Genomic DNA, 11,309 nt, shown 5'->3' on the forward strand with positions numbered 1-11,309 from the left:
GACCAAGGCCAGTCTGATCTACAGAGTGAATTCTAGGACAGTCAGAGCTATGGAGAGAGATCCTGTTTCAAAAACAACAACAACAAGAATTTCTTTAAAGCACTTTTTTTGTTTGTTTGTTTTTGTTTTTTTGAGACAGGGTTTTTTGTTTTTTGTTTTTGTTTTTTTGAGACAGGTTTTTTGTTTTGGGGGGTGTTTTGTTTTGTTTTTTTGGTTTTTCGAGACAGGGTTTCTCTGTGTAGCCCTGGCTGTTCTCGAACTCACTCTGTAGACCAGGCTGGCCTCGAACTCAGAAATCCTCCTGCCTCTGCCTCCCAAGTGCTGGGATTAAAGGCATGAGTCACCCCTGCCTGTTAAAGTACATGTTAAAGATAAAATTGTATGTATAGTGTATACCATAAGAAGTCTGGAAGCCTAGACATTTGGTGCAGAGAACACTCTGGCTGGGGAGAAGGTAGCAGTCACACTGAGTCTCTGGGTTCCCTGACGTACCAGGAGGAGAATGTACAGGGGTTATGAAAAGCTTCTCCCCACACCAGTGCTACTCTCTTCCACCCTATCAGAGCCAGTGTCTCAGCTGCAGGCTGACTTCATCCTACGCCATGGGGACTCGGGCCCCACTGTGGAGCTGTCCTGCCTGGCATCCTCAGGCAGCCCCCCCATCACCTACCGCTTGGTGGGGAATGGTGGGCGTGTTCTTGCACAGCAAAGGCCACTTCATGGAAAACCGGCCAACTTCTCCCTCCCGCTGTCCCAGACCGCTGGTTGGTTCCAGTGCGAAGCTGAAAACGATGTCGGTGTGGACAGCAGTGCCCGCATCCCACTGCCCCGAGGTGAGCTGGTTCTTCCCTGCCTGGAGCAGGGAATTGTGAGGTGGTTGGGGCTGAACCTGGCCACTGCTCAGGGCAGGACAGGCCTAAGGGTTGCCGCACACCTTCCTTGCCCCTTTCATAGCAGAGGCCCGAGCCAAGCTGGTGACCACCCTTGCAGGGGAGCTGCCCCTGACACCCACCTGTATTCTGGCTGGCAGCCTCGTCTCCATAGCCGTTATTGCTTCCAGGATGCTGAGCTCGACCAGGTAAGCCATGGGAGCTTAGTGTGGGTGAGAGGCTGACCATCTCTGTGACCAGCCAGTGTCCTGAGTGGGACCAGCAGGTTAGTCTTGAGAGACTAGGTCTGTATAACAAGGCCCAACCTGAAGCTGCTTATTAAAGCCAAAGGCCTATGGTACCTAGTAAGTTCCTTACACCCTCACTGTGCTTCCCAGCCGACATCTGGTGGGGGATTTCCCTATGGGTCTCATAGGGCCTCTAGAGACCAGAGTGGGCCAGGAGTTCTACTTACCACACAGTCCCACCTGTCAGCCTTTCCACAGATGTGAGACCTTCCAGGTTCCCCTCTCCCAAGCCTTCACCTCTCACACGTACAGTGGCCGGGGCATTTGTGTGCTTTGGCTCCAAGCACCAGACATCTCCGTGCACACCCAGTACTGGCCTTTGGGTTGTGACCACTTCTGTCCTTGAACATCTCAACTTGGGACCTGCTGGATCTTATGGTTCATCCTCCCAAGACCATCTTTTCCAGAGGCCAGACACATAGGAGAGCGTGTCACCTGAGACTCATTGTATTCCTCTGTAAAATGGGTACAGAGGCCTAACTCCTACTGACATGTGACCAGGGACCAGCAAGTAGCCTCTTGGTGATTCGGTGCACTTAGTGGGGTGAGTGAGCTCACTGGTGTACCCAGCATCACATGACCAGGTGAACCTGTCTGACCTGGACTAACTCCCTTGTCATCAGGTTGTGACCAGAAGACAGAGCCATGGGCTTGCCTCCCTGCCCTATACAAGAACCCACCAATGGAGCAAAAGAGAGCCTGAGGAGTGGGGGTAGAAAAGGGGGGTTCAGGGCTGGAGAGATGGCTCAGTATGTTACAGCACTGACTGTCCTTCCAGCGGTCCTGAGTTCAATTCCCATAATGTACTTCTATAAATAAAATAAATAATTCTTTTTTTTTTTGTTTTTTTTTTNTTTTTTTGAGACAGGGTTTCTCTGTATAGTCCTGGCTGTCCTGGAACTCATTTTTTTTTTTTTTTTGGTTTTTTTTGAGACAGGGTTTCTCTGTGTAGCCCTGGCTGTCCTGGAACTCTTTTTTTTTTTTTTTTTGGTTTTTTTTGAGACAGGGTTTCTCTGTGTAGCCCTGGCTGTCCTGGCACTCACTTTGTAGACCAGGCTGGCCTCGAACTCAGAAATCCGCCTGCCTCTGCCTCCCNAGTGCTGGGATTAAAGGCGTGCGCCACCACGCCCGGCTTTGGAACTCATTTTGTAGACCAGGCTGGCCTCGAACTCAGAAATCTGCCTGCCTCTGCCTCCCAAGTGCTGGGATTAAAGGTGTGCGCCACCACGCCCGGCAAATAATTCTTAAAAAAAAAAAACTTAAAAAAGAAAGGGGGATGCAGCTCAGAGTATCAAAAGTAGTGTACCCCAAAAGGGCTCCAGAAATCTAGAGCATTAGCGTGAACGAGGCCCAAGGGGATAAAACTGTATCGTGTGTGGGATTCCTGCTGCATGAGTGAGCGGTGGTTGCTACAAGAGGGCATCCGAGCGACTGAGCGGTGCTCCTGCTCTCTGACGCACTGAAGCCCAGCTTCTTTAGTTTCTGGTCACATGTGGGGTTGTGTAACTGAAGAAGGGGGTGCTCATCAACCATTGGGCAACAGTAGAAGGTTTCTGTGTGTGGTGGCTCATCCTTGTGATCCCGGAACTCAGGAGGTGGAGGCAGGAGGATCAGGAGGAGTTCAAGGTCAAGCCTGGTCCACGAATCTGGTCCCAAAGAACGGGATAATGACAACCAAAAGATAAATGAAAAACTGAGCTGCTGACAAGGTACGCTGGCATACACCTCTGGTTCCAGCATGTGGGAGGCAGAAGCGCGAGGATCCCTGTGAACTAGAGGCTAGCCTGGTCTACAAATGAGTGCCAGGACAGTCAGGCTGCATAGTAAGACTCTGTCCTAAAATAAAACAAAAATCTGAGAAGGGTCTTGTGTTATGGGTGAAGGTGTTTGCTGCCAAGTCTGGGATCCTGAGTTCAATCCCAGGGACCCACCCTGTGAAGGGAGCAAGCGTTATGTCTTACGAGGTGTCCTTTTTATGACATGTGTCATCTCGTGTGCTCCACCCACCCACTCCAGGCACAAACCAATTACATGTAATGATGTAATGGCAAAAGGTTGGTTTTGTTTTTGGTTTTTTGAGATAGAGTTTCTCTGTGTAGGAAAAAGAAAGAGAGAGAGAGAGAGAGAAAGGGAGGGTTTGTAGGAAAGTCCTGCCAGCCAGTTCTCCTTCATCAAACACTCATGGCGTGTATGAACAGATTTTAGGAGGTAGCCCTGGGCTCACCTACCAGCAGCTTGTCACAGGCTCTGTTAGTGTGGGGAGGGTGCAAATAGACGCAGATAGACTGTTAGAAGGCCCAGTCTCTCTTGTGCCTACTCCTGTCTTCTCCTGAGTGGTGACCCTTCTGGTGGGGCAGGCTTCTGCCTCAGTTTCCTTATTGTCCAGCCCCCCTCATTACTGAGGTGAGTCTGTCTCATTATTCATTATCCATTGAAGTGACTGTGGTAAAGCCATCTTGTCATGACTCCATTCTGTGTCACTTCTCAGCCCTCTACACCCCTCAACAGCCACGGTCCCCTTGGGAACAAATTTGTGTTGTCAACAGAAGGATAGCTGGAGGCCTCTTGGCGGCCAACGTGAAGCCCTGGGTTGACAATTAAGCATCATGTTCCCTTTCTAAATGTTATTGGGGGACAGGGGGAGCTGGAGTCTATGACCTAGTGATCTCATTTGTTTTAATTTTTAAAATTACAATCCTCAGTATGTGTGTACTTGAGACTAGATCTCAGATAGCTCAGGATGGTCTTGAACTCCTTATTCTCCTGCCCTCTTTCTCTTCCTGAGACAACAGCCACCAGATGCTTTGCAGCATGTGATCATGATGTCTAGAGATCTGCCCTTCAGAGCCCTTTGGCTGTCAGGCTTAGCTCCAGAGCAAAGAGTAGCCAGAACTGTGGGGGCCATAGTTATTAATTACTACAGTAGTCCAGAGGTTGGAACTGGGGGCCTCTGACGTGCTAGGCAAGAGCTTATGCCCCAGTCCTTTGGTCTGGAGCCGAATGGTGAAGTGACATCCAGGTATTTACGAGCCTGGACTCTGGATTGGTGGGATTTGGATGTCTGGAGGGCTTACGGGAGAAGACCTTCACCAGGGCACTGTGTAAGTAAGAGTAAAGTGAGGGCCGCCTAGGATGTCTCTTCTTGGGGACTCTCTGATCCTTTCTGGATGAACTCAGTAGGACATATTTCCCAGGGGTGAGCTTTTCCTCCCCCTTCCGCACCCTGGCGCCTCCTGCGAAGCTCCAAGTTTTGCTGCCAACTTCCACAAGTTCGGAGGGGCACGCTGCCTCTACTTCCCGGCGGTTGGCCCCGCCCTGTCGGCGGCCGGACCCGCCCCCGTGGGCGGGACGGGACGGGGCGGGGCAATCCGGCTGGTTCCCGGCCATCCGCGGCTCGGTGGCGACGGCGACATGGAGAGCGGGGCCTATGGCGCGGCCAACGCGGGCGGCTCCTTCGACCTGCGGCGCTTCCTGTCTCAGCCTCAGGTGGTGACGCGCCTCGTGAGCATGGTGAGTCCATCAGCGAGGACCCGGAGCCGGGCGTCCTGGCTACCAGGGCCCGTGGGCCGCGGGCCGCAGAGCGCGACAGGTGGCGGCGGCTGCGCGTCCTGGGCCTTTCGGAGAGCGCGGGGCCCCGTGCCCCTCCGCGTCTCTGTCCCCTCCAGCCGGTGCGTTTTGTCGCCTGTTCCACTCCGGACCTGGTCTCCCCAACTCCGGGCCGGGCCCCGCCGCACCCTGGACCACTGGTCCCGGCCGCTCTGGTGCGGGACGTCCCTGAAGTTCTCCGGGGAGGCAGGCCTGTCGCCTTGTTGGCAGTGGGAGGGACCGGAGAGGGGCACGGCACAGCAGGTGGCCGGCACGCCGCGGCTCCCAGCCTAGGGAATTCACCTGGAAGGGACTTTCTGCAGCCACGTGGGGTGCGAGGAGGGGGATTAGCCTGGCGCCCTGAAGGAGAGTTCCCTTCCCTCTCAGAGGCTAGCAACAGGTCTGCTTTCCCACCAAATGCACCCCCTTCCCAGAAGCGCGGCGAGCCCCCTTGTACCAGGCGTGCGGGGCAGCTTTCCATATCTTGGGATGAAAACACTGAAAGCTGAGACTTTAGCTGCCAGATTGAGGGTGGTCCCACTGCGCCCAGGGGGTCTGGGCCTGGAGCCTTGGAGGTGCCCTGGCTCCCCGGAATCTCCCAGCCTAGCGGTGGAATCTAGTGACTCCGTCCTGGGTTGTACCCTGTCAGTCAGGATGGCAGTGCCAGGAGCCCTGACCCATACTCCGCGCCCAGTCCAGGAGTTCCGGCTTCATCCACAGCTGGGGGCGGGGCTTGTGACTGCCAGTTCCACTGCCCTATTGAGAGCGTCCCCGCAGGATCGCTCTGCGAGTATGGAGGCAGCCAGGTGCCCACAGACTCAGTTGCATCTGCCGCCTTGACCTGGGCTTGGCGGTGGCCTTAGGGTGCGGGGAGGAAGCGAAATGACTAGGACGATTCCAAAGGAGCTGCTTTCCAAACTCTGGACAGTCTCTGCTGGTGACTTTCCCACCTCTGTCCTGGCTCCTGCGGGATCTGAGCCTGGCTGTGGATCTGACCACCCCAAAATCCTTGCTCTGAGGGGAACCGTGGTGGGGTTGGAGACTAGAGGGGAGGGGCCGACGTGCCAAAGAAGCCGGAAGTCCTTGTAGGGAGAAAGGCTGGCTGACTGGGGAGTCTCTTGCTTTAGGGAGTCTTGGAGGAAACAGGGCAGCGTTGAAGGGTGTCCTAGAAGATGTTGGTTGATGCTGTAGAGTTGACTTGGGGCAGGGTGTTGGGATGAGGGTTAGATGACACACTTTGAGTTTCACCTCCGTGATTTTGTGGCCCATCCTATTTAAAACTCATTCAAATGGGAGGTGGTTATCAGTATTGAGGAAGCATGAGGCAGGATTGTCATGAATTTCAGGCCAGCCTGAACCTGAGTGAGATCCTGTCTTTTTTATTTCTGTTTACTTATTTTTATTTCATATGTATGAGTGTTTGCCTGCCTCATATGATGTATGAAGGTGCACCACGTGCAGGCCTGGTATTCAGAAGGTGGTTGGTTATCTTGTCCTCTGGAATCGGAGTCACAGGTGGTGATGAGCTAACATGAGGGTCTCCAGGTCCTCTGCAAGAGCAGTCAGTGCTCTTAACTGATGAGCCATCTCTCCAGCCTGAGATTCTATCTTAAAACAACCAATAAGGACAGGTGTGGTGGTACAGGCCTTGAATCCCAGCATTCTATTCTGGAGGCAGAGGCAGGTTCTCTGAATTCCAGGGCAGCTATCACTACCTAATGAGACCCTGTCTCAGGAAAAAAAAAAAGAGAGAGAAGGAAAGAAAGAAAGGAAGGAAGGAAGGAAGGAAGGAAGGAAGAAAGGAAAAACCTGAAACTTACAAATACACACACATCCTCGAGGGCTGGAAACGTAGGTCAGTGGTGGTGAACTTACCTAACAAGTGTGAAGCCCTAGGTTCCAGTTACCCGCAAGCAGGATAGGGTAGGGTTGGGAAGAGTCCAAGCAGGCATGCCAGCACATGATTATCCCAGCATTGGGAGGTGGAGGCAGGAGGATCAAGAGGCAGGATCATTTTGAGTGACAACTAAATGAAACTCCTTCACCCAAAACAAACAGAAAACCAAACCAACGCCCCCTCCAAAAGAAACCCAAATCTTATTCAAACTGGAGATGGGTGGATTCTTTTTTTTTTTAAAGACTTTATGTGTGTGAGTCCACTGTCGCTGTCTTCACACACCAGAAGAGGGAATTGGATCCCATTACAGATGGTTGGGAGCCACCATGTGGTTGCTGGGAATTGAACTCAGAACCTCAGGAAGAACAGTCAGTGCTCTTAACCGCTGAGCCATCTCTCCAGCCCAGGTGGATTCTTCTTTGTTCTTAGTCACAACCCTAAGTAAGGTCACTCTGTAGTTAGGAAGCTAGGGGATCACCTCGTCTCGTAATAAATAGCCCATTCTGTCCCCAGCCCCTTGTGGTCAGGAACTGTTTTGATGATACCCTGGCCACAGTCTGCCTGTCACCTCAGCCCCACAAATCCAGAAGGGGTTGAAACACCAGTCTCAGATGGGGACATCAGCAGAGAGACAGACATCCTGATATCCTGCTAGGATCCCCCTCTCTAGGCCCTCATGGGGTCTGTACAGGCAATGGCCAACAGGCGTCTGCCACTGCCCATGGCATCTCCTCTCCCCCAGGTCTTGGCCTTGATCGTGTTCTCCTGCATCTTCGGCGAGGGCTACACCAACATTCACACATCTGATCAACTATACTGTGTGTTCAACCAGAATGAGGATGCCTGCCGCTACGGCAGCGCCATCGGGGTGCTGGCCTTCCTAGCCTCAGCCTTCTTCCTTGTGGTCGATGCCTTCTTCTCCCAGATAAGCAACGCCACTGACCGCAAGTACCTGGTCATTGGCGACCTGCTCTTCTCAGGTATGCCTGTGGCACTGCTATACCAGGGCTTCAGTACTGTTGGGAGGGGGTGCTGACAGCAGCTGAGGGCCATGAAACTCACCTGAGGCTTCTCCTAGGTCCTCCTGTTCCCTGGGATGACACACAGACTTTCTGACTTCAGAAATCAGGGTGTTGGGGGCATAAGAGAGAAACACAGTATCAGGTTTCCCGACTCATCAACCCCACCAAGTAGCTGACTCCCTTAGCCCTCACGTCCCTCTGTGTCTATAGGTTACACAGCCCACGGCCCTGGGGAGAGTCCTTCTCTGTCCCTCCTGGACCCTGGGGATCCAGGCTGTCCCTAGGGCCAACTCTCTCCCTTATTTCCCTAGCTCTCTGGACCTTCCTGTGGTTTGTTGGTTTCTGCTTCCTGACCAACCAGTGGGCAGCCACCAAACCTCAAGATGTCCGGGTGGGAGCGGACTCAGCTCGGGCAGCCATCACCTTCAGCTTCTTCTCCATCTTTTCCTGGGGTGTGCTGGCTTCCCTGGCCTACCAACGCTACAAGGCTGGAGTGGACGCCTTCATTCAGAACTACGTGGATCCCACCCCGGATCCCAACACAGCCTACGCCTCCTACCCTAGCGCCTCCGTGGAAAACTACCAGCAGCCACCCTTCACTCAGAATGTGGAGACTACTGAGGGCTACCAGCCTCCCCCTGTGTACTGAGCAGCCAGGGACAAGAAGGCAGGGAAGGGGTGGTTGGGAGAGGGCCGCCCCTCTACCCTGGACTTCTCTCAAGGGTTGCTGCTCAGAACGTAGTCCCTTGCCTGTTACAGTTGACAGCCAAAGAGTCCACGCCTTTCTGCATCCCAGCTGCAGTCAGACAGAGCACACCTGAAGTGCCCATGCCCAGCGGGGCTTCGCCGCCGCCCACCCAATCCTCAAGGGCATTTTTGAGAAGATAGTTTTGACTAGATCTTTTTATCCCCCACCATAGTACTGTAGATAGGACCCAGGGCCTGGATTTGCTTAACCAGCGCAGCCATCCAGCTGTGTGCTCAGCTCCTTGTTGCTTTTAGTAACCCTGATCCCCTTCTCCATCCAGAAGAGAGCCAGAAGCAGGTGCCTGTTAGTGCTACCATGTTTTTGACCCATGCTAGTTTCTCCACTGCTGGAGACCATGGAAGCCCCAACTCTTTTTCCCCAAAGCCAAGCTTGGGGATCCTCGTGCCTGTCTCCCCACGTCCTCACTCAGGTTCAGTAGTCAGCTCTCTGCTCACTGCTGTGTCTTCTGGGGTCACCACTGTGCCAACCGTCCCCAGGCTGCCTGCCTGCCAACTGTGGGACAGGCAGAGGGACAAGATACCACTTCCTTCTTTCTCCCACTCCTGGCAGGAGGGAAGGGATTTGCCTGGAGATAACACCCAGCTTTATGTAAATATCCCCAAGCAGCTGTTAGATACTAGTGGGGAGGGCAGGAACCCCTGCACTGAATGTATTGGAGACTTGGTGGGGATGCCCCTGCCCTCAGATTCTATAGACTAGTTTGAAGATGGAATAAACGGTTTTTCTCAGTGTGTTGTGCTGGGTGGCGCCTCAGGCTAAGGGTGGAGATACACTTTGGAAGGTATTGCTTTGAGACAAGGCCTCAAACTTACAGAGCCAAGGATGACCCACCCTCTGACTTCCCCCAAGTGCTTGGTTTCAAACCCTGGACTTCATGCCAGACGACTAAGCCAGCTTCCAGCCTTTCAAAGGTAACATGACCCAGGCTTATGGTGTGTGCTTGGCCAGAGCAGCGTCTCATTGTGTAACTCAGGTCAGCCTCCAACTTGAGGCAAACCTCCTGCCTCACCCTAGTTCTAGTTCTACACTGTGACTCACTTTGTAGACCAGGCTGGCCTCGAACTCAGAAATCCACCTGCCTCTGCCTCCCAAGTGCTGGGATCAAAGGCGTGCACCACCACTGCCCGGCTTACACCATGTTTTTTGTTGTTTTGTTTTAGACAGGGTCTCACTGTGTAGCTCTGGCTGTCCTGGAACTCCGAGACCCGCTTGGCTCTGCCCCTTGAGTGCTGGGTAAAGCTTAGACCATCATGCCCAGCTAGACCATGGTTTTTGAACTTGGGGTGGCAGCTTCCCCAGTGGGGTCTCATTCTTCACGCTGCCTTCCACTGCATCCTAAAATAGCTTGTAAAATGGATTGTTCTGGACAGCTTGCCAGGGTTCTGATGCCTGCCAGGGCCCCTGGATGCTGCCCCTCTGAGGTTGACTCTGGCCTCTCTTGACACCTTCCAGGGACCTGGCAGGCAGTAGACCAGTCTTTGTCAGGAAGCAGCATACCCCTTAGGTAACTCTTGTGCAATGACAAAGCTGTTGATGGCGGCCGGCGGTGTCTTTCAAAATCTGAAGTGTAAGCTAACAGCCCAGCTCTGAGCTGTGGGCCTTCTCTGCAGAACATGCATTAAGCAGTTAATGAGTTAGATGGCAGGCAAGCTGGGCACAACACCAGCATCACACTGGCACCTTAGACCCAGGTCTCTAGTCCTCAAGGGTGTCGCCCCACCCACTTTCCAAGGCCTATCTGAGTATCTGAGCTGTTTTCTCAACTCAAGCTATCAAATGTCTGTCTCACAAAACCTGACCACCCCCTAACCCCCGAGCCAGCTAGAAACACCATCTCCTGACTCTCTAGCAGGTTCTTTGCCATTTTTGTCACGAAACCAACCAGATAGAAATGTGGGACTGTTCTTCTTGGGCTGTGGTGAGACCATTGGTACTACAAAACACATTTCTACCCCCAAGTCATGTGGGTGCCAGTTGCAAGTTAGGGAAAGCCAGGCTAAGGAGAAAGACGTTCTCATTAGTAGTAAACTTTAATATTGTTCACTTTGCACAAGAAAAGTGGCTCACTGAGAGCTGAGGTGAGAATGTTTAGGCATAAATGGGGGAGCTGTGAGAGGCCTGGAGCCTTGGTGAGGGTGGGGCTCTGAGACTGAAACGCAGCCACCAACAAGGAAGAAACTAGCCCCACCAGTGTCACAATGCTAGACAGCTCTGTCCTCACCTTTGGCTGAACGCGGGACCCCCTAGCCACCAGGCAGGGTCTGGGCTCCAGTCTGCATTGAGGCATCATGGCAATCAAAAAGGGAACTGAAAACAGCTTCAGCGAGTGAACGATGAGCCTGTTCAAGGCACAGTGTCCGTTAGGAATGGCAGGCCCGCGCTCCCCCTGCTCTCTGAGAGTCCAACCTGGGTAGGAGACGGCAGGCCCCGGGTCCCTTCAGTTGGCAGAGTTGTATTGTAGGACTTGCTGAGAGGCAAAGAGCTTCCTGACAGCCAAGGCCTCTCCTGGCTGCCCCAGCACCAGACAGTTCTCCTTGTTGTTTGACCCAGCAGCCTGGGCTGAAGACTTCTTAAAGTAGCACAGGCGGCACACGGAGTGATACTTGTCGGCTCCGCCAATCACCTCTACCTGGTGGGAGGGAGATGTGAAGGTGGGGCTCAGAAGCTGGAGCCTAAGCCCACCCGAGTCCTTGGGCAGAAGCATGTGTGTGTGTGTGTGTGTGTGTGTGTGTGTGTGTGTGTGTGTGTGTGTGTGTCTGTGTGTCTCTTTCTCCAGGCCCAGCCTCTTCGTGTAGGAAGCTTCTCGGAAGCACTCCATGCACACAGCAGTGAGCTTCACCACACTCTCCGCCAGGGGCA

General features: G+C 53.4%; 3 protein-coding genes across 3 annotated transcripts in view; 2 read left to right on the forward strand and 1 right to left on the reverse strand.

Annotated features, from left to right (window-relative positions):
* Nucleotides 1–2,022, forward strand: part of C11H17orf99 (chromosome 11 C17orf99 homolog) — a 9,895-nt gene extending 7,873 nt beyond the window's left edge. The window contains exons 4-6 of the mRNA XM_021175366.1: nt 564–833; nt 955–1,078; nt 1,801–2,022. Coding sequence (XP_021031025.1) covers nt 564–833; nt 955–1,078; nt 1,801–1,807 — 401 coding nt within the window. The 3' untranslated portion in view covers nt 1,808–2,022. The remainder of the gene's footprint in view (nt 1–563; nt 834–954; nt 1,079–1,800) is intronic.
* Nucleotides 2,023–4,552: 2,530 nt separating this feature from the next.
* Nucleotides 4,553–9,181, forward strand: Syngr2 (synaptogyrin 2). Its single transcript, XM_021176450.2, has 3 exons — nt 4,553–4,687; nt 7,402–7,639; nt 7,993–9,181. The coding sequence occupies exons 1-3, from the start codon at nt 4,589–4,591 to the stop codon at nt 8,328–8,330; spliced, it is 675 nt and encodes a 224-aa protein (XP_021032109.1). The 5' UTR covers nt 4,553–4,588; the 3' UTR covers nt 8,331–9,181.
* A 1,280-nt stretch (nt 9,182–10,461) lies between these two features.
* Tk1 (thymidine kinase 1) overlaps nt 10,462–11,309 on the reverse strand; it is a 9,947-nt gene continuing 9,099 nt past the window's right edge. The window contains exons 6-7 of the mRNA XM_021176259.2: nt 11,217–11,309; nt 10,462–11,081 (exon numbers count right to left, since the gene is read on the reverse strand). The exon at nt 11,217–11,309 is cut by the window's right edge and continues 23 nt beyond it. Of these exons, the coding sequence (XP_021031918.1) occupies nt 10,888–11,081; nt 11,217–11,309 (287 nt within the window). The 3' untranslated portion in view covers nt 10,462–10,887. The remainder of the gene's footprint in view (nt 11,082–11,216) is intronic.

The sequence above is a fragment of the Mus caroli genome, chromosome 11, assembly GCF_900094665.2.
Source record: "Mus caroli chromosome 11, CAROLI_EIJ_v1.1, whole genome shotgun sequence".
Classification (NCBI taxonomy): domain Eukaryota; kingdom Metazoa; phylum Chordata; class Mammalia; order Rodentia; family Muridae; genus Mus; species Mus caroli.

Excerpts from the sequence above, each read along its gene's own strand:
- Syngr2 (XM_021176450.2), top strand. The coding sequence starts at position 4,589 with ATGGAGAGCGGGGCCTATGGCGCGGCCAACGCGGGCGGCTCCTTCGAC. Across the intron at positions 4,688-7,401 it reads TGACGCGCCTCGTGAGCATG|GTCTTGGCCTTGATCGTGTT; the intron begins GTGAGTCCATCA and ends CCTCTCCCCCAG. Across the intron at positions 7,640-7,992 it reads TGGCGACCTGCTCTTCTCAG|CTCTCTGGACCTTCCTGTGG; the intron begins GTATGCCTGTGG and ends TTATTTCCCTAG.